At 52.3% G+C, this 22,459-nt stretch overlaps 1 protein-coding gene across 5 annotated transcripts in view; it reads right to left on the bottom strand.

The window, feature by feature from the left end:
• The window catches only part of LOC102452610 (uncharacterized), a 223,612-nt gene that overhangs the window by 146,557 nt on the left and 54,596 nt on the right, over nt 1-22,459 (bottom strand). For 3 of the 5 annotated variants that reach the window (XM_075905928.1, XM_075905925.1, XM_075905926.1), the window contains exons 2-7: nt 20,115-20,262; nt 19,124-19,282; nt 13,582-13,777; nt 11,460-11,615; nt 10,277-10,363; nt 7,454-7,495 (exon numbers count right to left, since the gene is read on the bottom strand). In XM_075905928.1, the coding sequence (XP_075762043.1) occupies nt 7,454-7,495; nt 10,277-10,363; nt 11,460-11,615; nt 13,582-13,777; nt 19,124-19,282; nt 20,115-20,262 (788 nt within the window). Of the gene's footprint in view, nt 1-7,453; nt 7,496-10,276; nt 10,364-11,459; nt 11,616-13,581; nt 13,778-18,127; nt 18,279-19,123; nt 19,283-20,114; nt 20,263-22,459 lie in introns of those variants that run through there. The other 2 variants (XM_075905927.1, XM_075905929.1) reach the window with 2 other exon arrangements.

Genomic DNA, 22,459 nt, shown 5'->3' with positions numbered 1-22,459 from the left:
GGCCTAAGCTTTCAAGAATGATGAGCATGATTTTGAGTTTCACCATATGGGTGTCTAATTCGAGACACCTGAAAGCAGCGATGGCCTACCTAGGTTGGTGAGTGGCCCTTGCTCATCTCAGTGGGCCGCAAGATTGTTGTAACCAAGAGAGTCTCCCGGGCTAGGGCAGTTTTGCTCACTGGGCTTGCGTATCTAGAATTTGCAGGGGATGCTGATTGAACCGTAGCAGCTCTCTGATTAGGTGCAGAGGGAGCACCCGGCTCTCACGGTCAACGTTGTGCACAATCAGCACACCCCTCACATCCCGGGCCCTGGCTTTATATGCATGTCATTTTAGTAACACAGGTAGGAAAAAACCTACTCAGACAGAAACCAGCAGAATCTAGCAACCCAGCACGTGGGCAGTGGCAAACAAAATGTCTCGCTGGCCACACAGAGACCCTGTGGGGGGCTGCATGTGACCCTCAGGATGCAGGGGTCCCACCGCTGTATTAAAGGGGTTAATTTTCAAAGAGCAGGCACTCAGGACTTCTTAAGGTCAAAACCTTTTACATTTCCTCTAGCTGGGTTTCCACTAAGTAAGGTACATAAAATCACTCCAGCCATCTTGAGACAGTTAGGCCTGAGCGTCAAACTTATGGGGGAGGACTAGGAGAAATGGGTTTGTTTAGTTTGGAAGGGGAAAATTGAGAGGGGACATGATAGCAGCTTTCAAGTACTTAAAAGGGTGACACAAGGAATAGGGAGAAAAGTACAGGCAGTCCCCGGGTTACGTACAAGATAGGGACTATAGGTTTGTTCTTAAGTTGAATTTGTACGTAACTCGGAACTGGTTCCAGATTCAGCCGCTGATGCTGAAACTGACCAGGGGCTGACTACAGGAAGCCCGAGGCAGAGTTGCTCTGCCCCCAGCTTCCTGGAATCAGCCACTGATCAGTTTCAACAGCGGCTGAATCTGGAGCCTGGGACAGAACAGCTGGGGCGCTGCTGGGTAGGTCCCCCCAGGACCAACCCGGCAGCACCCCAGCTGCTCTACCCCAGACGTCCACAACAAAAGCCTGGTCTGCTTGGGGGGGGGGGGGGGGGGGGCGCACTAGCTGGACATAAGTTGGATCCGCGTAACTCGGGGACTGCCTGTATTCTCTAACTTCTGAGGATAGGACAAGAAGCAATGGGCTTAAATTGCAGCAAGGGAGGTCTAGGTTGGACATTAGGAAAAACTTCCTGTCAGGATGGTTAAGCACTGGAATAAATTGCCAAGGGAGGTTGTAGAATCTCCATCACTGGAGATACTTAAGAGCAGGTGGGGTAGACATCTATCAGGGATAATCTAGATCAGTGGTCTCCAACCTTTTTACACCCAAGTTCACTTTTTAAATGACAGACCAAGCCAAGATCTACCGCCCTGCCCCTTCCTTGAAGCCCCGCCCTCTCTATTCTCCTCCTCTCCATCACTTGCTATCCCCAATCCTTATACTGCTACTTTAAAAAAAATTCCCACCATTCCTCACAGCTACTCACCTGTGCTGTTGCTCGGTGAGTAGCAGCTCCTCAAATGAGGAAATCTAATGTAAATGTACTGCGCAAATGTGCAGTTCAGAGAGGGCTCAAGAGCTACTCTTTGAGCCTCCGAGATCTACTGGTAGATCGCGATCTACTGGTTGGTGACCACGGATCTAAATGATGCTTGGTCCTGCCGTGAGGACAGGGGACTGGACTTCATGTCCTCTTGAGGTCCCTTCCACTTCTAGTGTTCTATGATTCTAGTCAAACAAGGAGTCATCAACCTAAATACACCAATGCACTTCTATTAAACAGAGGGTGACTCTTAATACATCACCATTGAAAATCCAATTCAAGAGAAGGACAGAAAGATAAATCATTTCAAAACTGTCCCTTGGCAAACAGCAGCTTGACTGACCTTCCACAAGGTCAATGGGTCTATAATCACATGGCCCCAGCAAGACATCAATACGACATGACAAACCAGGGAGGCGAAGTGCTTGGACAGGAGCAGAGAAGTCATCTCTCAAACCGAAAACATACTGAAATGTCGCATGTGTACAGTAAACCATAAAAGGCAGCACGAGCATAGGAATTGAGAGCCTGCAGATCAGCTAATAAAAGGTTTAACACTATCTAGATGTCATCTCATTGCATGGCTTAATGATATTTGGTTTTTTTCTTACAACAAAAATAAAAGCAACTTCTGCCCCCCTCCCCCCGATTCCTCCCCTCTTTTTAAAAAAAAAATAGTATTAAGAAGCAAAACACACATCTGAAACAATGTACCAGAAACCTAAAAATATCTGATCCGGTCTGAAATTCCGCGCAGTCTCTTTCAAGACAACTGAGACGTTAGAAGGTCCATAATTAGAGCTGACAGAAAATTTCGTGAGTGTTAGCTAGCCAAACCGCCCATTTTTTGAGGCACAGAAACAATTACATCTGAAAAACAATATGAAAACAACAATTTCTAAAGTGTTCCCAGTCGACTTCGGCAACATTTTATTTGACCCACATGATTTTTGTTCCAGTATTTCATTTCATAACAAAAAAAACACCACAATCAGTTTCAGCTGGAAGTTAACCAATTTTTCTTTGGGGTTTTCAGTTCAGCCACAAACCAACAAAAATAATAATAAAAAAAACCCATCACTTATTTGCTTAGTTCAATTTAGAATAAGCATTAGAGCTAATCCTTATATGCACCATCTCAAATGAACTGCAGAGACACGCAGGGACAACTCATTTGCTCAGACTCGTTCTAGTCAAGCTTTTGACACAACTTTTGCTCTCTAGCTCGCTGAGGCTATGTCTAGACCGCAAGCTTCTTTAGGAAGAGATCTCTTCGGGAAAAGATCTTTTCTCGATTTTCTGGAAGAGATCTTTTGAAAAAACTTCTTCCGAAAGAGAGCGTCCACACACAAAAGCGCATCGAAAAGCAACCTGCTTTTTCAAAAGATAGCGTCTACTGAATGGACGCTATCTCGCATGGAAGCTGTGATTACTATGGACAGAGTGGCCACCAGGGCCCCTCTGCTTTTTCCTATTCCCTCTTCTTTCAAAAGAACTCCCTCTTCCCCATCCACACACATCTTTTTCCGAAAAAGGCTTCTTCCTCGTAGAAAGAGGTTTACCAATGTCGGAAAAACCCTCGGTTGATTTTTTTCAAAAGAACGCAATTGCAGTGTGGACGTAAGTGAAGGGTTTTTTTGGAAAAATTTCCGTTTTTCAAAAAAACCTCTGCTGTGTAGACATACCCAGAGGGATTTCTGTCTAGACTGCATTGCCCAAGTAGCATATAGTCAGAGACGCTGGAGAGCATTAGTGGAGCAGAAAACTGCATGTGTTTATACCATCAGGTCTGGTCTCCATCACACAAGGCACAGGCTACAAGAACAATCAGTGTACTACAGGATTCTGAGTGTCAAGCAACCTGCTGTATTTAACTCTGACTCCCACAGGTGCAAATGGTAAGTTACCGCCAAATCCTCCATTAACCACTTACTCTTAAGAGGGGCTTCCAATCGAGAGAGAGAGAGAGAGAGAGAGAGAGTGAGTGAGTTAGGGCAATGACATCATAACTTCAAGATGAAGAGCAAAGAGGTTTTGCTTTTCATTGTTTCTTTAGGGCTCTGTGGATTTGTATTCCAGACCCCAAACTCCTCCCCAGCAAAACAAGTTTTCTGGTTTTCCTCACCACCGACAAACTCAGAATCACCAGAAATATCATGGTTTGATTTCCTTGGTTTTGCTGACAGAACTCTTTGGGGAACGGGAGAAATGGTGATACAATGAGAGCATAAAAACCAAAAAGTCTGTGCATGAGCTTCTTCCAGCCCTCAAGCGGAAGCAGGGTCTGCGGCTGTCTTGATCCGTCATAAATCAATTAGGGGAACAGAAACAATCTTATTCACTTTGCACTTCATCTAAACCAAGCTCCAAGAACTCACAGTTTGCTTTTTGCAGTTACGTAACCTGGGCATCGCAGAGCCGAACCCTGCGAGTGCTTATGCACGGGAGTCACTTTGCACAGGGGAATAACACCACAGAACACTCAGCTGCAGAAGCATTTGCAAGATCGGGGCAGCGATAAGAATCTGCTTAGTTCAACTCATTCATTCATCTTCCATTATTTGGTGCTGCAGTTCTAGTTTGTTATGGGGAATTGCCTTAAGGTATTTCTGCACTGCATTAGGTTTTGTGGGCCATAAAAAACAAAAAGCAAGAACATCGCCATTCTCATGGCTAGCCACATGATGCCATCCCAAGGTCAGACCTCCCTTAAACATGCTTCCATCTGTCAGGGGTCTCATGCCACACCCAGCACCAGAGAAACAGCCCCCAGGGCATACAGGAAGAAGGTCCTGTTGTAGTTTGCAATAGCCTTTTATTACCCAAGTGCTGGGGTAGGGCTGAAGCCGGCACTCAGAAGACCCTTATATCAGGCAGATGAGGAGAAAGCTCAACAGCTAAAGGTGGCGAGTTCAGTCCTGCTATAGCGGTTCAGTTACTTAGGACTGAGGACAAGCCCTGGAAAGATGCAAGGATGGGATTAGGGGCCAGAGTCTAAGGCCGGGACTTCAAACTCCCAGCCCACAGGCCAGTCCTGGCAGAGCGACTGCACAATCCGGTTGGGGCAGAGCTGTGGTTGACTGTCTCCCATGCTGCCATTGCCACGCCTCTCCTCCCTGAGAAAGTGACTTTGGAGATCACAGGGGCCTGGTGCCACGAGGCAGGAGCAGCTGTGCCCTCCTGTGGCTCCTGCCACCACGGGGAAGCAGAATGCAGTGGAGTAAATGCACCCATTAGCGTGTGCCACTTCCCCCCTGGCTCCTGCTGCCGTGGGGTATCTGGGAGGGGGGGACACGGTTGCCAGATATCTGGTATTGACCCAGAAAATCCGGTATTTTCACCTCTTATCTGGTAAAAAATTCGGAAAATACCAGACACCTGGCAACCCTACACACACTCAGCAACCGGGCCCAGCCCCTGGATAGCCTGCCAGGTCCCCCTCTCCGGACACTCTCCCCCCCCCCCGCCTCCGCTCACCTGGTTCTGCAGGGGCTTTTCTTGTGGCTGGAATAGAAGAACAAAATGGCCACCAGCCAAAAAAAAAAAAGCCTTTTCTTAAAGGGGCCATGATGATTTTTAATTTTTAAATTTGTTTACGTAACTGCTGTCGGGGTCCTTTTTTTTCCCCTCAACAACCGATATTTAACATCCCTGCTGGAGAATCCACCTTAGTTCTAATAGTTAATTACTCTGAGGGTTACAATTTCACACCTTATTTCTGGTCTGAATTGGTTTAGCTTTGTCTTTGTCACTCAGACGCTCCAAATAATTATTTTTGCAACCAGTTACTGGTCTTAGAGCCAGTTGGAATGTTTAGCAAATTTCCCTCCCATGCAGACCTTGCTTTCATTTTATAAAAGCACCTAAATGACACAGCAGCCCAAGTGCCATTGAAAGTCAATGAGACTTCGCTCTCCTAATTGCCTGTGCGGTGGCTAGGAAAACAAGTCTTCAGCTGCTATGTTATGCGGGTGCTTCTGAAAGTTGTTCCCAGGGCATATGGCTCCAGCCAGCCATCTGGCTACGAAATGGCACAGTCCCGATTCCTCAGGAGCAGGAGCGGCCCAAGGCCGGCTGCGGCGCCCCAAGCGGAAGGCGTGATTGGCGCCCCTGCCTGCAAGGCCGTCAATGGGACGTCAATGGGGTAATGTCATCATCAGGCGCCCCATGACGTCATCATCGGGTGCCATTGAAGGCAACACCCTACGCGATGGCCGAGTCGGCCTATAGCCAGGGGCCGCCCTTGCTCAGGAAGGCAAGGGGTGGAGAAAAGAAAGGAAACACATCCTGCTGTCTCTTCCCAGTTTTACTTGTATGTTTTGATCCCCTCTTTAAAAGACTATTTGAATCACTTGATCCAACTGCTCCTTCTGGATAAATGGTTTAAATACAACAAGCAGAATTTCCCAGCTCCAGGGACTGCATAAGTGCTGGCTGGATGCTGAAGATTAATATGTTTTCAGCACTTCCCTGGAGCTAAACTCCTGACCTTGCCTGGAGACACACTCCAAGGATCTTCTACCCTTGAACAATGGAGACATCGATTTCTTATATCTGCTCCAAGCAATTAATCTAGTACCTTCTGTATTCATCCATTTACATGGCTGCCCTCAGCTTCACCGCTGTACTAACCAAGCCCTTTATAATATGTAATTAGTTCATCCTAATTAGCAGCTAATGAAAACTCTGGAGCTTCCATCTGCCCCTAAAAACGCAGAGTCTTGAAAATGAAAACGACTAACTGAAGCTTATCACAGCCCCTGCAGCAGGCTGGGAAAGCTGCTCTCGGCAGCAGCTGACCTGTTCCTCATTATTTTTCAAACCCCCACATATAGAGATCTATATTTAAAGTTGCTGAAGACCAGATGAGCCGTTAATATCAGAGTTCAAGATCCTCAGGAGTCTCTGGTTTTGATTAAGTGCTTGAAAAATTAAACTTGACCCAGCTCCAGAAACTCATTATTCTTTCCCGTTGGGCCTGTGAAGTTCACCGGCTTTCTTACTAGAGCAGGATCTTGCTAATTCACACTAATCCGCAGGAAAGCTACTGAGAATGAGCTGGGTTTCGGAAAGACAAAGGGAAGCAGACAGATAACAGAATAGATAAGCAAAGGGCACCACAGACGAGGCTGCTCATGTGGATCACTGTGCAGCTGCGTAATTCATCGTTTGCCTGGAACATGCAAGTTCTGTAACGGAGTCTGAGGAATTTTAAGGAACAGCTTTTCAGTCCCGCCTATGGTCAGATTTGAACAAAACCTTCAATTGCACACGCCTTCAGACTCAAGTGTGTGTCCAAATTAGAGGCAGAACCAGGTAACACCCTTCCAAACACCTACCTTTCTGTATTTTGCAGAACATTAATGACGTGGTGAGAGTGTGAGACCATGCCATAGGATCTGGCTATTTAAAGTTTTGCTGTGCTCTGATGTATGTTCAACTATAATGCGCCAAGTTTCATAAGCGATGCATAAACCCTTTTAAATCCAATTTTTGGGCTAAACCTTTCCCCCCACCAACAGAAAAAGTTGTGGGATTCATCAATGACACCCAAAAACTCAAAGCAACTCTGTCAGCTTGTTACTCTTGTTCTGCCGTTACTGCTTAACATGGTTCATGCGAGCTCTATAGTTTTGCTGGAAGCTCTTCAGGACAGTGTTTATTTTGAAGGCATCCAGCCTACTTCTGGGCTGCTTGGGGAAAACCCCAAGCAACTTGCAGCCCAGGCTGTATCATACAGTGTTTGGCTGATCATTAACAATGTAGAAACGTCATAGCATGAGGCATCAATGAAACATTGGATGCCTTCTCCCAAACCCTCCCCAAAAGGGAGAACCCCTGCAGACGTCCTGCAGTTGAGCTGGGAAAGTCCTACCTGAGTGTAGGATTCCTGAATGTCGTTTGTTTCTTTTGGCACCTACATAAAAAAGGGCCGGGTGGGGTGGTGGGGGGGGGGGGGACACAACATGAAATACAACATGGTTACCTGAGCAGCTGAATTTACTTAACCAAGTGATGGTTGGTGGCTCTGCTGTTTCCATAGCCTAAGAGCGTAATGCACAGCGGGGTCTTATAAAACGGGGGAGGGGACCTTTTTGGGGTCATGGGCTGCTGACCCCCCCCCCCACACACACACACACAAACAGTCGTAGGCCACACACAATTGAGAAACACAAAAAAAACCAAACCCTTTTCTGATGTGGCCCCCGCTGAGAAGCAGAAAGACACTCTTCACATTCTCCTCACACACCAGAGCCTAGGGGGGCCCAGGCTGGTAGATGTGTGCTCCAGTCCTGTGGGGGGATGGCGGAGGGGGCTGGAGCACCAGCGTGAGCTCCCCTGTGCTTGAGGGGGGGAAGCCGTGAGCCTTGGGGGCCAGGCAAGCTGAGGAGCCACGTCTGGCCCCTGGGTCTTTGAGTCCCTCCCATTATAAAAAGTTACTTCTTTCAGCATGCTTCTCACTGCCTGAGCAGGACTGGGGAATTTGGTTGGTACTTTAATACCTGGGGGTATGTCTACACTGCCACCCTAGTTCGAAATAGGGTGGCTAATGTAGGCATCCGAAGTTGCAAATGAAGCCCAGGATTTAAATATCCCGGGCTTCATTTGCATCTTGCCGGGTGCTGCCTTTTTTAAATCCCCCTTAGTGCGGACTCCGTGCCCGCAGCTACACGCGGCACAGGGTAGGTAATTCAAATTAGGCTCTCTAATTCGAACTACCGTTACTCCTCGTGGAACGAGGTGTACCGGCAGTTCGAATTAGAGAGCCTAATTTGAACTACCTACTCCGTGCCACGTGTAGCCGCAGGCATGGAGTCCACACTGAGGGGGATTTAAAAACAGCGGCGCCAGCAAGATGCAAATGAAGCCCGGGATATTTAAATCCTGGGCTTCATTTGCAACTTCGGATGCCTACATTAGCCACCCTAGTTCGCACTAGGGTGGCAGTGTAGACATGCCCTGGGTGTCCCTGTGCACATTTACCCAAGTTCTTGTTGTCAAGCAATTATTTTCTCCAGGTGTTTTTACTACCGGGTGCGGCTCACAAAGACCTGGGCTCTACTCCTCACTTTTCCAGTGCCCTCTTGGAACTGGAAGGGGCAGGGCGGGATGACTCATTTCCGTGCTTTTGGAAGGCCGGGGGCCTTGGGTGGAAGGGGCAGGGCTGGGACAGGCAGCCCTCAGCGCTGCCCAGAGCGTACTGAGGCCCGGTCCCCAGCCCCAGGCAGCCCTCAGCGCGGCCCAGAGCGTACTGAGCCCCAGTCCCCACCCCCAGGCAGCCCTCAGAGCTGCCTTTTGAGCTACTCCGGGACTACTGCCCCGTTTGCTCTCCTCCACCCCCCATCTGGGGGCCTGCTCTTCGCTGGGTCACAGCTCTCCTTCTGCAAAATGGAGAGGATGCTAACCCACGAGCGTGGCAACCGCTAGCTTGGCAGAGCAATATGAGCAAGAGCCCTCGAAAGCCCCAGCACCAGCGTTCCTGAGGCCACTCTTGTGGTGCTGCAGCTTGTCCACAGGAACACTTAGTTCACAGAAAGCCAGGAGGAGAATCGCCCCCGCGCTAGCCAGCTGCGCACTCACTAGACCCTAGTGACGAGCAACTACAGGTCGCTGCTGTACTTTGAGTCAGGTCCGTTCCCGAGAGGACTCGACGATCGTGCGCTAACAAACGATTCGTGCACCCGAGCAGGGTCCACCCCGGCGGTTACGTCTGTGGCGGGGGGCAGGTTCCCATCCCAGCTTCCTGTGAACTACACGCGCCTGTGGACAAGCCCTTGCACCCAGGAGGGCAAATTGTTTTCATAGTCAGTGAGGCAAGAACCAGCCTATTACCCCAACATCCATCGTGGCTCCCCTTTGAGCTCCGTGTCATACGGTCTGCGCCCCGTGTCACATGGTCTGCGCCGGCCCCTCCTCTGGCAGCATAAATCCCTGGTTCACCCCGCAAGGACTTTCTTCTGTCGCAAACATTTTCTTTCCAATATTTATGGGAATGGCTGCCCCACGGCCCAGCACTTGCACGAGGAAGCCAGGGGCTGTTCGAAAGCAGCACAAGCTGCAGCGTCGCTCCTCTGCCTTCCCCGTCAAGGAGTAGAACAACAATGAACGGACGTGAACGCAAACAAGATGCCAGGAGCCAGGAGATTTTCCCCCAGAGCCCAGGGAGGGCCGGGGAGGCAGCTGCTCCGTCCTACACATCTATGTCCTACCCTTCCACCGCCGCTGCCAGGTCATTAGTAAGCCACTCTGAGCAGTTATTAAACACAGAGGAAAGCTCATGCCAAAGGCTGACACTACGTCTGTACCCACTGCTTCCACCAAAGCAAGCCCTGCTACGCAGACCTTTCTACGCCGCACAACTGCAACAGGAGGCCGCTGATACTGTACCTGCCTCACCTCAGCCCTGCTCCCAAAAGTCAGAGCGTTTGTGTGTCTCTAAGAACCAGGCATGGCAGTGGGATTTGGGGGAGAGGGGCTGGAACTCCTAAGCACAAGGCTTCTCACTCATCGCACTTTGATAAGTGTGCTGCAACATCACAAATACGAGTGTGCGTTGTACACACTCGTGCACAATAGTGCGCACACAGCCCTGCCCCTTCCTTCCAGCCATTTCTTCCCCTTTGTGCCACACCCCTTCGCCAGGGAAGTCAAACGCCGAGGTCCCATGGGGCACCGCAGCGGCGGATGGACAGCTTACGTTTAACGGAGGCGCCGGCGTCCCCATGACAGCAGCAGAGCCCTCTCCCTCGTTGCCCAGGCGATTCTCGGGGGAATGGGCGTGGCTCTGTTTGGAATGAGGGATCAGACACGTGTGGTCAGTGGCCAAGAACTGCCATGATCGCCAGCCCAGGAACCCCTCTCCATGTGCATGCGACTGTGGGGTCTTCTCCACCCCCAGTCCCGATTAACTTCCCTTCAGCTTCCCCGCGCTAGCAGGCCACGCTACACCCCTTCCCCATCCCAGACATGGTACCGCCCAGCAAGGTCCTCCTGCTGACCCACCCAGAAACAGGCAGGACAATAGGGCTGTGAGCGCCCACCAGACACGGTGCGGGGGGCGATGGGAGGACAAACACTCCAAAAGTATCACTCAGGCCGCGCACTGCCCAGGTGACATCAGACACCAGCGCTACAGCTCCCACTGATGGGTGGGCCGAGGGGCAGTACGACAGGGTGAACGGGGGTGCTTTCCGGGGCTCCCTTCCAGCCCTGGAGCACGGACACACGTGGGGAATCAGGATGTAAGTGACTAATCGGCTAGTCGACTATCTGATAAGTATAAGCTTATCGGCTAGTCGACTAATCCCTCGACAAGTTGCTCTCCCCCTTGCTGCCTCTATTAGAGGCAGCAAGGGGAGGAGCAGAAGCCAGTGCTGGGGGGAGCCAGCTTAAAAGCCGGTTCCCCCCAGCACGATCTCCGTGGGGCGCAGGAGGAATAGCGGAGATTGGGTGCGAGATGGGAATCAACTGATTCCCAGCTCATGCCTACTCCCAGGATGCTGCGCCTCTGCTTTTGAAATGTATTAAGAACCTGCCAGCTCTTAATACATTTAAAAAGCAGAGTTAGCTCCCAGGACCAGGACTGGAGCTAACCCCGCTGCAGCTCCCCAGTTATCGACTAATTGATGGAAGTTCCATCGACTAGTCGATTAAACTAAATTTAACATCCCCGGTGGGGAGGAAACACCAGACTGGTGTCCGGCCGCAAAGGGTGTCAGAGTCACCGCTGCGTGCTCTCCACGTCACCACAGAAACCTGAGCCCCAGAAGGCTGAATGAAGTCAATGGAAGGAGCCCAAGGTTTAATTACACCAGGGATAAACTGGGGCCCACTCTGCAAAGGGGAAACCCAAGAATGCTCTTTGCTGGCCCTAGCCACACCTCCGGCCAAGGGGGGCACGGTTCCCCCCAGGAGCACGACTGGTTGTGGAAAGCTTCCGGGCTGAACGTGCTGCTGCAGCTGGCGTGGTAGCCCCCACAGTGTTCGCCGGCAGCCCACGGGTCTCCCATCTGGAAGGTCAGCTGCTGCAGAGCACCCTGCGGGGGCAAGGACAAACAAGCCGGAGTTTACACGAGCAAGCGGACAGGCCATGCAGCAATTACGTGGGCCAGGATTCGCCCCACCTCAGTCTACAGAGAAGGAATCCTACTCCAGGCCCAAAAGAGGCGCCCTCCAGGGGCGTGGGTGTCTGAGCCTGGAAGGCCTGGCCCCACTCCCTTTTCTGTGCCAAAGTGGCCAAGTCTGGTTCCTCACACAAAGCCGGGCAGGGCCCTTGGCCCCACGGCAAGCAGGGAGGGCCTGCACCCATGCCAGTGGCAGGGGAGCAGCCGAGCAAACTCCTGTGTGGGAAGGACGGGACTCTGCTGCCATCTGGGCATCTCTGGAGAGAGGGGGATAGAGTTAAAAGGCAGCAAAGGGCACTGAGCATCAGCCCTAAAGGGCCTCTCAGGTCGCCGATGGATCAGGTCCTACCCCAAAGGGCAGACCCATTCCCCCTCCCCCCAGCCTGAAATGGCCTAGACGGGCTCTGGATTAGCATCATCCCCAGCATTGGGCAAGGCAGGGTGGGAAGAACCGGCTGTCTCCATGAGGTCAGTCTTGGCTGGCAGCTCCAAGACACGGACCTCAGTGCAGGCTGGCGAAATGCAGGCCTAGCCAACGGCACAGGGGGGCTTGCACAGCCCGTGCTGCTATTTTCAGCAATGCTAGCGAGGGCAAAGCCGCCCCCTCCCGCCCAGGAACACTGCCATGTCACAATGCCAATGTGGTGAGGCTGGGTTTCTCTCCTCCCTCAACCTCAGGAGTCTCAAGTGGGCTGGAAACGGGATTCGAGTCTGTCACATACCCGGGTGGTTTCATTCTAGCTACACTAAAGGGCAGTTCTTCCATGCGGAGAGAGGGACTTTTGTGCTCCGAAGGTTTAAGGTTCCTGTGTGGGGATATTAGCGTGGAGTGAACAGAAAGCTCTTTGCTGCTTATTTCAAAATCACTTCTCTCTGAGGACAGGACTAGGCAGCACTTTAAAGACTAACAAGATGGTTTATTAGGTGATGAGCTTTCATGGGCCAGACCCACTTCCTCAGAATTCGTTCTGAAGAAGTGGGTCTGGTCCACGAAAGCTCATCACCTAATAAACCATCTTGTGAGTCTTTAAAGTGCTGCCTAGTCCTCTCTTTTGTTTCAGCAAGACCAGACTAACACGACTACATCTCTATTACTTCTCACTGAGGACATTCGAAACCCAGTCCCTCTCCCCGCAGCGCGGGTGCAAGCCTGCAGCTGGTATGCGGAGAAAGGAGGAGTTCAGAAGGTGTTTTATTTGGGATGTCCCTTCTTACAGGCAGATGTACTTTTCGCTGTGTGGGTTTCTCTGATCTAGGGGCAAAAACCTGGTGCACTTTTTGCACGACCCTCGAGTAGGGAAATAACAGGCTGTGTCTAGACTGGCAAGTTTTTCCGGAAAATCAGCCGCTTTTCTGGAAAAACATGCCAGCTGTCTACACTGGCCGCTTGAATTTCCGGAAAAGCACTGACGATCTCATGTAAGATCATCAGTGATTTTCCGGAAATACTGTGCTGCTCCCGTTCGGGCAAAAGTCTTTTTCCGAAAGACTTTTGCGCAAAAGGGCCAGTGTAGACAGCACAGTACTGTTTTCCGCAAAAAAGCCCCGATCGCGAAAATGGCGATTGGGGCTTTTTTGCGGAAAAGCGCATCTAGATTGGCCACGGACGCTTTTCCGCAAAAACTGCTTTTCCAGAAAAGCGTCCTGCCAATCTAGACGCGCTTTTCCGAAAATGCTTTTAACGGAAAACTTTTCCATTAAAAGCATTTCCGGAAAATGATGCCAATGTAGACGTAGCCACAGTGTTCCACGAAGGGAGGAGATGGGTTCCATCACAAATGGGTTTCCAGCATCCTTTCATTAGAACCGCCCCGTCCCACGTCTCCCCTGCAGATGGCCCAAAGAGGGGAGTCTGTGTGCGCCAGGAGCAAGCTCTCACCTCAAAGGGAATCTCAAAGGACTCAATCAGGCCTCCGAGGATGACCAGCCCCTGGGTGCTGACTCCCAGCCCGAAGTAATTGAACCAGCCCACGCTCTCCACCAGCTGACAGTCCACATGCAGCTCCAGTCTCTCGGAGGAGATGCTGAGGGCAACCCGATGCCAGTCCCCGTCTCCTAGGCTGGAAACTGGGAACCTGCGTGCCCCAAGTTGGAGGCAGGAGAAAGACAGAACAGGAGGCTCAGAGGGACAAAACCAACCAACATCTTACACCGGGTTGGGGTCACCTTTCAGTAGCAGCATCGGGGCCCTCAAAGGCTTGCCCCCCACTGTGCTCTGCATCCAGCCTTCCAGACACAGGCTAATTGGAAGCTAAAGGAAAGGATCTTATGGAAGTCTGACCCATCCATTGCTTGGCACATAATTGGGGTTTTGGCCTGGCCAGCAGGCTGAAAAAAAAATCAAGTGAGTTCTGAAAACTGAGGTTCCCCTGCCCGGCGTGCCTCCAATCCCCAGCCTGTGGATAGCTGCTCTCCATCACTCCCAAATTGTTCCACTTTGTATCACTGCAGGCCTATTCAGAGGGCCAAAGAGAGAGAGGAAGACTCTGCTGCCTGAGGATGAAGGTGGCTGGAGATGGGGATTTGCATTGTCTCCCTGTCGAATTCAGTGGGAGGGGACCTGACTTCAAGTCCCTGCTTCGGTGAAGAGTAAATATGCAAAAACTGGAATAGCTTCCTCAGCAGAATGCAAGCACACCCAAGCCCAGACCAGCCAAAGCCTGGAGGGGGAGATCCGAGTTCAAATCCCTTTTCCAGAGGAGGGTTTGAATGTGGGGCTCCCTCACCCCAGGCAGCAAGGGCCCGGCGCACCGGACTCCGGGTTATGAAGGACATGACGTGGTTTTCTGAAGATGACCCCGACAGCCTTTTCCCCAGGCACAAGTAATCAGGGGATCAAATTCACATGTCAGTCGGGTAGACCGAAACGGCATTTTTCAGTTAATAAACAATTGATTTAAAGAAAAAGTGGCTCAGCCTGTAACAGACACACACTGTCGCTGCGGTCTCTAGTGCTGGAACACTGTAGCTTACCATTGCATTGGGGAATCAGCAGAAAAATCCCCCACCTCGTCTATTACCGCCTGTTTCACAGGTGTCCGTCTGTCTTGGGAAGACCCCTGCACCCATTCATCCAGCCCCTCTCCCTCTGCAGGGTAATATGTCACATGGGCCCCTAGCACAATAACTGAGTGCACTCTACGGACTGTCTCCGTCAGCCAGGGCCAGCCGCTTTCTCCCGCATCAGCCCTTTCCTGGGGTTTTGCAGCGGATTTAGAGTTAGTCTTTGCAGCTGGGATGACGGGGAAAGGTTGGTTCAGTTGGAGACTGCCCAGCTAAGCTGGCTCTGGACGTGCCTTGCATCACAGCAGACAGCCACACGGACGGCCTTTCAAAATCCCACCCCGGACTGGCATTCCCAAGGCAGAGAGAAACCCGTCACCTGAAACTGACACTTTCCAAACTGCCCGGGGAGTCCCGGCCTGGCTCTGCTCCAGCCCTTGAGTCAGAGGTTGAGGCAGCTGGCTCTTTTACTCACGCTGACACTTCCCCCGCCCTGATTTCTCATACCCTGGCTCTGCAGCGCAGATCCCCCACCTGCCCCTCATCTGCAGCCCCGGGCTGAGGCAGGACTGGATCCAGAGCCACATGAACAGGGGATGGGCCATTGGGAACACAACGCCAGCTGCTGCTGGATGGTCCCTGCCTGCCAGTCAGCAGCAAAAGAACTCAGGAAATCCAGTGATGAGGCACCCCCAGACCACGCAAGAGAGGGAGCCTCCCTCTTTCTCGGGAAGGGCTGGATCTCTGCCAGGATCCTGGAAAAGCCACGTGTGCCTGAGACAGGTGCTGAGGGATTCATTAGCAAAACAGATGCATCATTATTCACATCATGCCAAATAACCATCAAATCATAGAAGTGTAGGATAGGAAGAGACCTTATGAGATAATTTTGTCCATCCTCCTAGGCTGAGGCAGGTTGAAATAACCCTAGACTGTCCCTGAAAGGCGTTTGCTCTTGGAAATGTCCAATGATGGAGTTTCAACAACCTCCCTTGGAAGCCTCTTACAGACCTTAACTCTCCTGGGGTATGTCTACACTACCCTCCTAGTTCGAACTAGGAGGGTAATGTAGGCATACCGCACTTGCAAATGAAGCCCGGGATTTGAATTTCCCGGGCTTCATTTGCATAAGCGGGCAGCCGCCATTTTTAAATCCCCGCTGGTTCGAACCCCGTGCAGCGCGGCTACACGGGGCTCGAACTAGGTAGTTCGGACTAGGTTCCTATTCCGAACTACCGTTACTCTTCGTGAAACGAGGTGTACCGGTAGTTCGGAATAGGCACCCTAGTCCGAACTACCTACCCCCTGCACGGGGTTCGAACCAGCGGGGATTTAAAAATGGCGGCTCCCCGCTTATGCAAATGAAGCCCGGGAAATTCAAATCCCAGGCTTCATTTGCAAGTGCGGTATGCCTACATTACCCCGCTAGTTCGAACTAGTGGGGTAGTGTAGACATACCCCTGAAGAGTTAGAAGTTTTTTCCCCGAATACTTACCCTAAATCTCCCTTGCTACTATGATTAGGGGGCTGGAGCACATGACTTACGAGGAGAGGCTGAGGGATTTGGGCTTATTTAGTCTGCAGAAGCGAAGAGTGAGGGGGGATTTGATAGCAGCCTGCAACTTCCTGAAGGGGTGTTCCAAAGAGGCTGGAGAGAGGCTGTTCTCAGTGGTGGCAGGTGGCAGAAGAAGGAGCAATGGTCTTGAGTTATAGTAGGGGAGGTCTAGGTTGGATATTAGGAAAAACGATTTCCCTAGGTCCGGAGGATGGTGAAGTGAGGTCCCACGTGAACCATCCCTGCCTTGTACGCTACTGTGGATTTGGGCAAATTATTGCTTCCTCCAATCATTCCTTTCAAAGCTGTGGCACATTCACCTGGGGGAAATAGCGGCACAAGGACTCCTGAGAGGCCGCTGAGGTGAAGAACAGCGTCCCGTGACTGACATGCGGCCAGACAGCCTGTGCCACGCACGAGAGAGTCTCTCTTCTGCCGGACGTGATGAATTCCACAGATCACGGCACCTCTCAAGCACGTCGCGGCTAGAGACATTTCGGCTACACCTACGCTAGACGTGAGAGGGTGATTCTTCTGCACGCAGACTGACGCTCCCATGCGCTCGCATCGAGCTAACAGGCATCTAAATAGCAGGGTAGCTGTAGTAGTAGCAACAGGGCCATGGCTTAACTGTCCCAGTTACAAACCTGCTCATCCGCCGCACAACTATGCTGGACCGCCACTGCTATCACGTATTCTTGTGCTAACGCTAAGACCTCGTGTGAGTACGGGCGCACAAAGAGGGGAAGCACGCCTTTAGCGCCTAGTGTCAGCAGGGCCTTAGAACCACCGCTCTACAGCACATCTTGGTGACTGACACTTCATCCCTTCGGTCAGGAAAAGGAACGACGAAGGAGGAGATGATCGAGGGCCATGCAGCCATGAGACATGGAGGAAGAAAACAAGGAAGTTATTTACTCCTTCACACCACATACAAACTAGGGGGTTACCAAATGAAACGGGCAGCCAGCAGGTTTGAAACAAACCAAATGACGTATTTCTTCACACACCTGTGAAACTCTTGGCCAGAGGATGTTGCGAAGGCCAAGACGATGGTAAAAGAGATAAAAAAAGAACTAGAAAAGTGCATGGAAGACAGGCCCAGCAATGGCTGTTAGCCACTATGGGCAGGGAGCGTGTCCCTAGCCGTTTGCCAGAAGCGGGGAATGGGTGACAGGGGAGGGATCACGTGATTCCCGGTTCTGTTCATTCCCTCGGGAGCACCTGGCATTGGCCACTGTCAGCAGACAGGACTCTGGGCTACACGGACCATTGGTTTGTCCCGGCAGGGCCGTTCTTATGGTCTCCCTCCAAACAATTTCAAGCCCAAACGGGGTGAAGGCGGCGAGTTCCCGTTTCTCAGGAGGGGGACGCCATACCACAAACAAGCATTCATCTGACAAAGTGGGTCTTTGCCCACGAAAGCTGATGCTCCAACACTTCGGTTAGTCTCTAAGGTGCCACAGGACTCCTCGCCGCTTTTGCAGATTCAGACTAACACGGCTACCCCTCTGATACACAAACAAGAGTGAGCACAAACATGCTGATCATAGAATCATAGAGCTGGAAGAGACCTCAGAAGATCATCAAGTCCAGCCCCCTGCTCTAGGCAGGACCAATCCCAACTAAATCAACCCGGCCAGGGCTTTGTCAAGCCAAGACTTAAAGATCTCTAGAGATGGAGACTCCACTACTTCCCTAGGTAACCCATTCCAGTGCTTCACCACCCGCCTAGGGAAATAGTCTTTCCTGATACCCAAAACTACGTCACAGGACTGGCGATGTCCTATCAGAACAACCAGCAAGAGACAACAACCGGGAACACACCCTTCAACTTCACCTAGAAATCTGCCACAGCATCCTTCACCTGAGAGGATGTGAGACTAACACTTAAGCTCTGCCCTCTCCATTCGCCTGCACCAGAGGGGTGCGATGAGAAGTGAGGTTCAGTGGGCCCAGGCAGGGGAAGATGATGCATGTAGATGATTCGTGGGTCCGGGCAGCAGAGACGCTGCTTCATGATCAGAGGGGCGTCTGCCTCAGAGGCCTGCAGGGACAGAGCCTTGGAGAACTTTGAGGGACGTGACCAGATCCTGAGTTTTGTTACATCACCAAACCTCTTCCCTGCTGTGATCTAAGAACCTTGTATCCTGGGGGACCCTCTTGGTGTTATGACAATACTGTGGCCCGCTGTGACGAGGGATGGCCAGTTATGCGGCCCACGCACTAGCCTAGGTTGCCCAGCACTGCTTCAAGGGGGCTCAGGACACCTATTGTAAACCTGCCAGGCAGCCCGACAGTTAATTTTTGTTGTTTTCTAGATTCCCATCCAAAGCATCCAAGCCTGTTATTCAAACATGCGCAAAGGTTAAAAGCCAGCAAGGGTGAGGGCAGAGGTGCCTGAGGCCGCAGCATCTTCATGATCTTTATCAGAGCCCAGAGGAGTGCACTTGCATGGCTAACAGGCTGGTGGTCTCAGGGAGCAGACACCCAGTGAAGCACAAGCAAGAATTCTCCACTCGGGGGGTAAAAAGGTGACTCAGACCTGGGCACTCCAAGAGCCTTCCCCTCTGTCAACTAACGTCTGGAGCTAGCGCACGTCTGCATGGGCACGACACCCTGGTCAACCTTCCGAAGAGGCACGCGAGTGGGCAGTGGATGGATACGTGGGTGCAAACCCCTAACGACATGTAGCAGCACCAGCCTAACCGAGAGCCTTGTGCTCGCTTGCCCGGGCAGCTACCCCGTTGCCCCCACATCTCAGTATAAGGCAGGCTCCGCTGCAGGGCCTGCCATTGAAAATGCCCCCTTTCCTGCCCCTGCCGCGTGGGGAGAGGAACTGAAGCGCTCAGCTGGAACTTACTCATAATGTTGCCGCCGAGTGCTGACAAAGACCACGGCGTGGGGCTTCACCCTGATCTGGAACAGCACATGGTTACGGTGACTCAGGATGGTCAAGAGGCTGGTCTCCTCCTTCAGAGAGTACCTAAGTTTCACCAACAGGCTCAGCTCATCTGCAAACCTAGGGGAGGGAAGCAAACCACAGCGCCCTGTAGCAGGCGGGTGACAACGGATCCTTCCGTCATTCTGAGTGTGTCACACAGAAACTACAGTCAAAGTCCATCATTCAGCTTGCACAGCCAAGCCCTGGAAAGGGAAGAAGGAAGGAAGCCACGGGACAGATTTCAGCAGGGGAGACAAGGTGGTCAGGGAAGGTGTGGGGCCCTTACTGGATGGGGGCGGTAACCTAGTGGCACAAGATGTGGGAAAGGCTGAAGTACTCGATGCTTTTTTGCCTCTGTCTTCGCAGACAAGGTCAGCCCCCAGCCTGCTGCACCAGGCAGCACAGTATGGGGAGGAGGTGGGCAGCCCTCGGTGGAGAAAGAACAGGGTAAGAACTATTAAGAAAAGTTGCACATACACAGATCCATGGGGCCAGAGCTAACGCAGCCGAGGGTGCTGAGGGAGTTGGCTGATGCGATTGCAGAGCCATTGGCCATTACTTTGGAAAACTCGTGACAATCGGGGGAGTTTCCGGACCACTGGAAAAAGGCAAATGTCATGCCCAGCTTTAAAAAGGGAAGACGGAGAATTGGGGGAGCTACGGACCGGCCAGCCTCCCCTCAGTCCCCTGGGTAGGTGCTGCAGGCCGCGGTGTGACTTCTTGCTGTCTATTTGTAGTGAGCTAGCTAGAGCTCGGCAAACACAGGCCTGTCTGCACCAGCTGCCATGCACCCTCCGGTGGCAATGAAGACATGTCCCAAGGAGGGGAGGGCAGGAAGGCCCGACAGTAAAGGCCCAAATCCCCAGGCGTGCAGGGAGCCAGATTTTGAGCCCCGGGGAAGTCAGCCTACCTGTCGCCGAAGGCCTCCCGGGTGGAGATGCTCAGGGTGGAGTACTGCCCGACCGCCAAGACGCTGCAGTTGGAGTCGTCGTAACTGAGAGAAACGTTGCTGAGGTCCTGGGCGGAAGAAGTCAGCCTGTCCAGCAAGTTCACTTCACCTGCCCGGGGCAGGAGGCAAAAAGGAGAGAGAGATGCGAAATATTGAATGCAGCCTCCTGCCAGTGTTCTGGTCACATCACTAGCCACTGGCAAGGGGCTGTATGGGAGGCCACAGGGACATGGTCTCCAACAGGCAACAGCCCTTTGGAAGGGCTTTCAGACGGAGAAGGAGTGTGTCTAGGAACAGCGCAGGGCTGCCCAGAGACGTGTCCCAGAGCTGTGAGACTCTCATCTTCTTCCAGAGTGACCTGCAGCGAGACGCACCTGAAAACGCTGCCTAGGGATTCAGTGGAAGAGGATGCCTTAAGGAGGGATGTAAAATCCCATTTAATGAGTTAACCAGTTAAATGTTAAGTTTAACTGATTAAACAGAGTTGGCGGGGGGGAGGGGGGACCTTTCCAGCCGGCTGGTGTGGAGCAACCCCCCACCTGCCACAGCCGGGCTGGAGTGGCCCCCACACCATAGGCAGGAGCAGCTTGCTGGCAGCCTGCGCAGGTTACGGGTCCACGGGCTGGGGGTCAGCACCCTCGCAGGTGCAGGCGGGGGAGCTGTCGGCAAGCTCGCACTGGGCAGAAGCAGTGGGGGGGCTGCCATTAAGGGTGAGGCTTACCGGGTAACTGGCTACCCTGTCACATCCCGGACACTATTGCTCATCCATATTCCTGCCAGCCACACAGCCCCCTACAACCTCTGCTACACCTGGCTCACGGGAACTAGCAGACTCAAGGACTTGTGTTAACTGCCTCTCTCCTCACTGCTGTGCTCAGCGTTGCATTGCGCCGCCCCGAGGGTACCGCTCTACTCCCAGGGATGTCTGGAACTGAGATCTCCCTATGCTGCACCTAGCAGAATGAGAGGCCTTCCTTGGACCCCGGCCATCCTCACAGCAGGGTTCTCACATCCCCGAAAGGAAGGACACGTGTAGCTTTGCAAACACAAGGTGATGGCAAGAAAAGGGAGAGGACGCCATGGACAGATGTCTTTGGAAGGTGTTAAATATTGGTTCATGGAATAGTCGATTAACCTCATGAATTCTTATTGGCTAGTTAACTATTCTATAGTCTCCAGGGGTGGGGCCGGCAGCCAGTGCACTCCCGCCCCACATCCAAGAAGCCCCCTGCCACTCCGTGCTGCCTCTTTATGGGTATGTCTACACTACCCCGCTAGTTCGTAAAATGAGGAGTAACGGTAGTTCGAACTAGGAAGCCTAGTTCGAACTACCTAGTTCGTGCCCCGTGTAGCCGCGCTGCATGGGGTTCGAACCAGCGGGGTTTTAAAAATGGCGGTTCCCCTCTTATGCAAATGAAGCCCAGGAAATTCAAATCCCGGGCTTCATTTGCAAGTGCGGTATGCCTACATTACCCCGCTAGTTCGAACTAGGAGGGTAGTGTAGACATACCCTATCAGAGGTAGCAGCGTAGGTGTCAGGCGGGAACTGGTCCGTGAGGAGAGCCAGTGCAGCAGCCCTGTTGTGGGGAGGAGGTCAAAGCTCCCAGACCCATTGTAGGCTGGGCTGCCTGCCTGCCTGGCTCTTAATGCACTTGAATTGCAGAGCTGCAGCAGGGTAGGCCGCAGACCCATTGCAAGCCAGGACTGTGCCAGGCTGCTGGCCAGCCTGCTAACAAATGTACTGGCAGGGGGAGGAGGAAATGCGTGTCGTCTATAGCATTAACTGATAAGCTTTTGCTTATCGGTTAATGGGTTAATCGACTAGACGATTACATCCCTAATGTCAGCCCCCCCTTGGGCGCTGGAGAACCCCAGCTCTCTTTTCAGTGATCGGCTATTGTGGCTGGGGTATGGCCACGCCCCTTGGCCACACCCCTTGGGTTGGGCCAGAGGGACACTCCTTGCTGGCACTGAGCTACTCCCTGGAAATGACAGCTCGGAGGGGGGGAGGGGAGAGGTTCCTCCAAAAGCGGGCATCATGCGTGCTACAAAATGAGCCAGGACCCAGTGAGAGCCCAGGAAAGGTTCCTGCAGCACCCGTGAGTCCGCGGACACGCCCGCTGGAATCCCAAGCAGGCAGAGGGAAGGACCGTCGCAGTAACGCACTTAACACAATAACACACTCGCGGTAGCGCCCCATCACAGGGAGAGCAGATCATGCTCCGGATGAAAGCACACAAGCCACACGGCAGCCCTTCGCTGAGTCCGGGGGTGGGAACAAGCCCATGACAACTGCATTGCACCCA

This window comes from Pelodiscus sinensis, chromosome 22, assembly GCF_049634645.1.
Source record: "Pelodiscus sinensis isolate JC-2024 chromosome 22, ASM4963464v1, whole genome shotgun sequence".
Classification (NCBI taxonomy): Eukaryota; Metazoa; Chordata; order Testudines; family Trionychidae; genus Pelodiscus; species Pelodiscus sinensis.
This window is presented reverse-complemented; position numbering and strand designations above follow the sequence as displayed.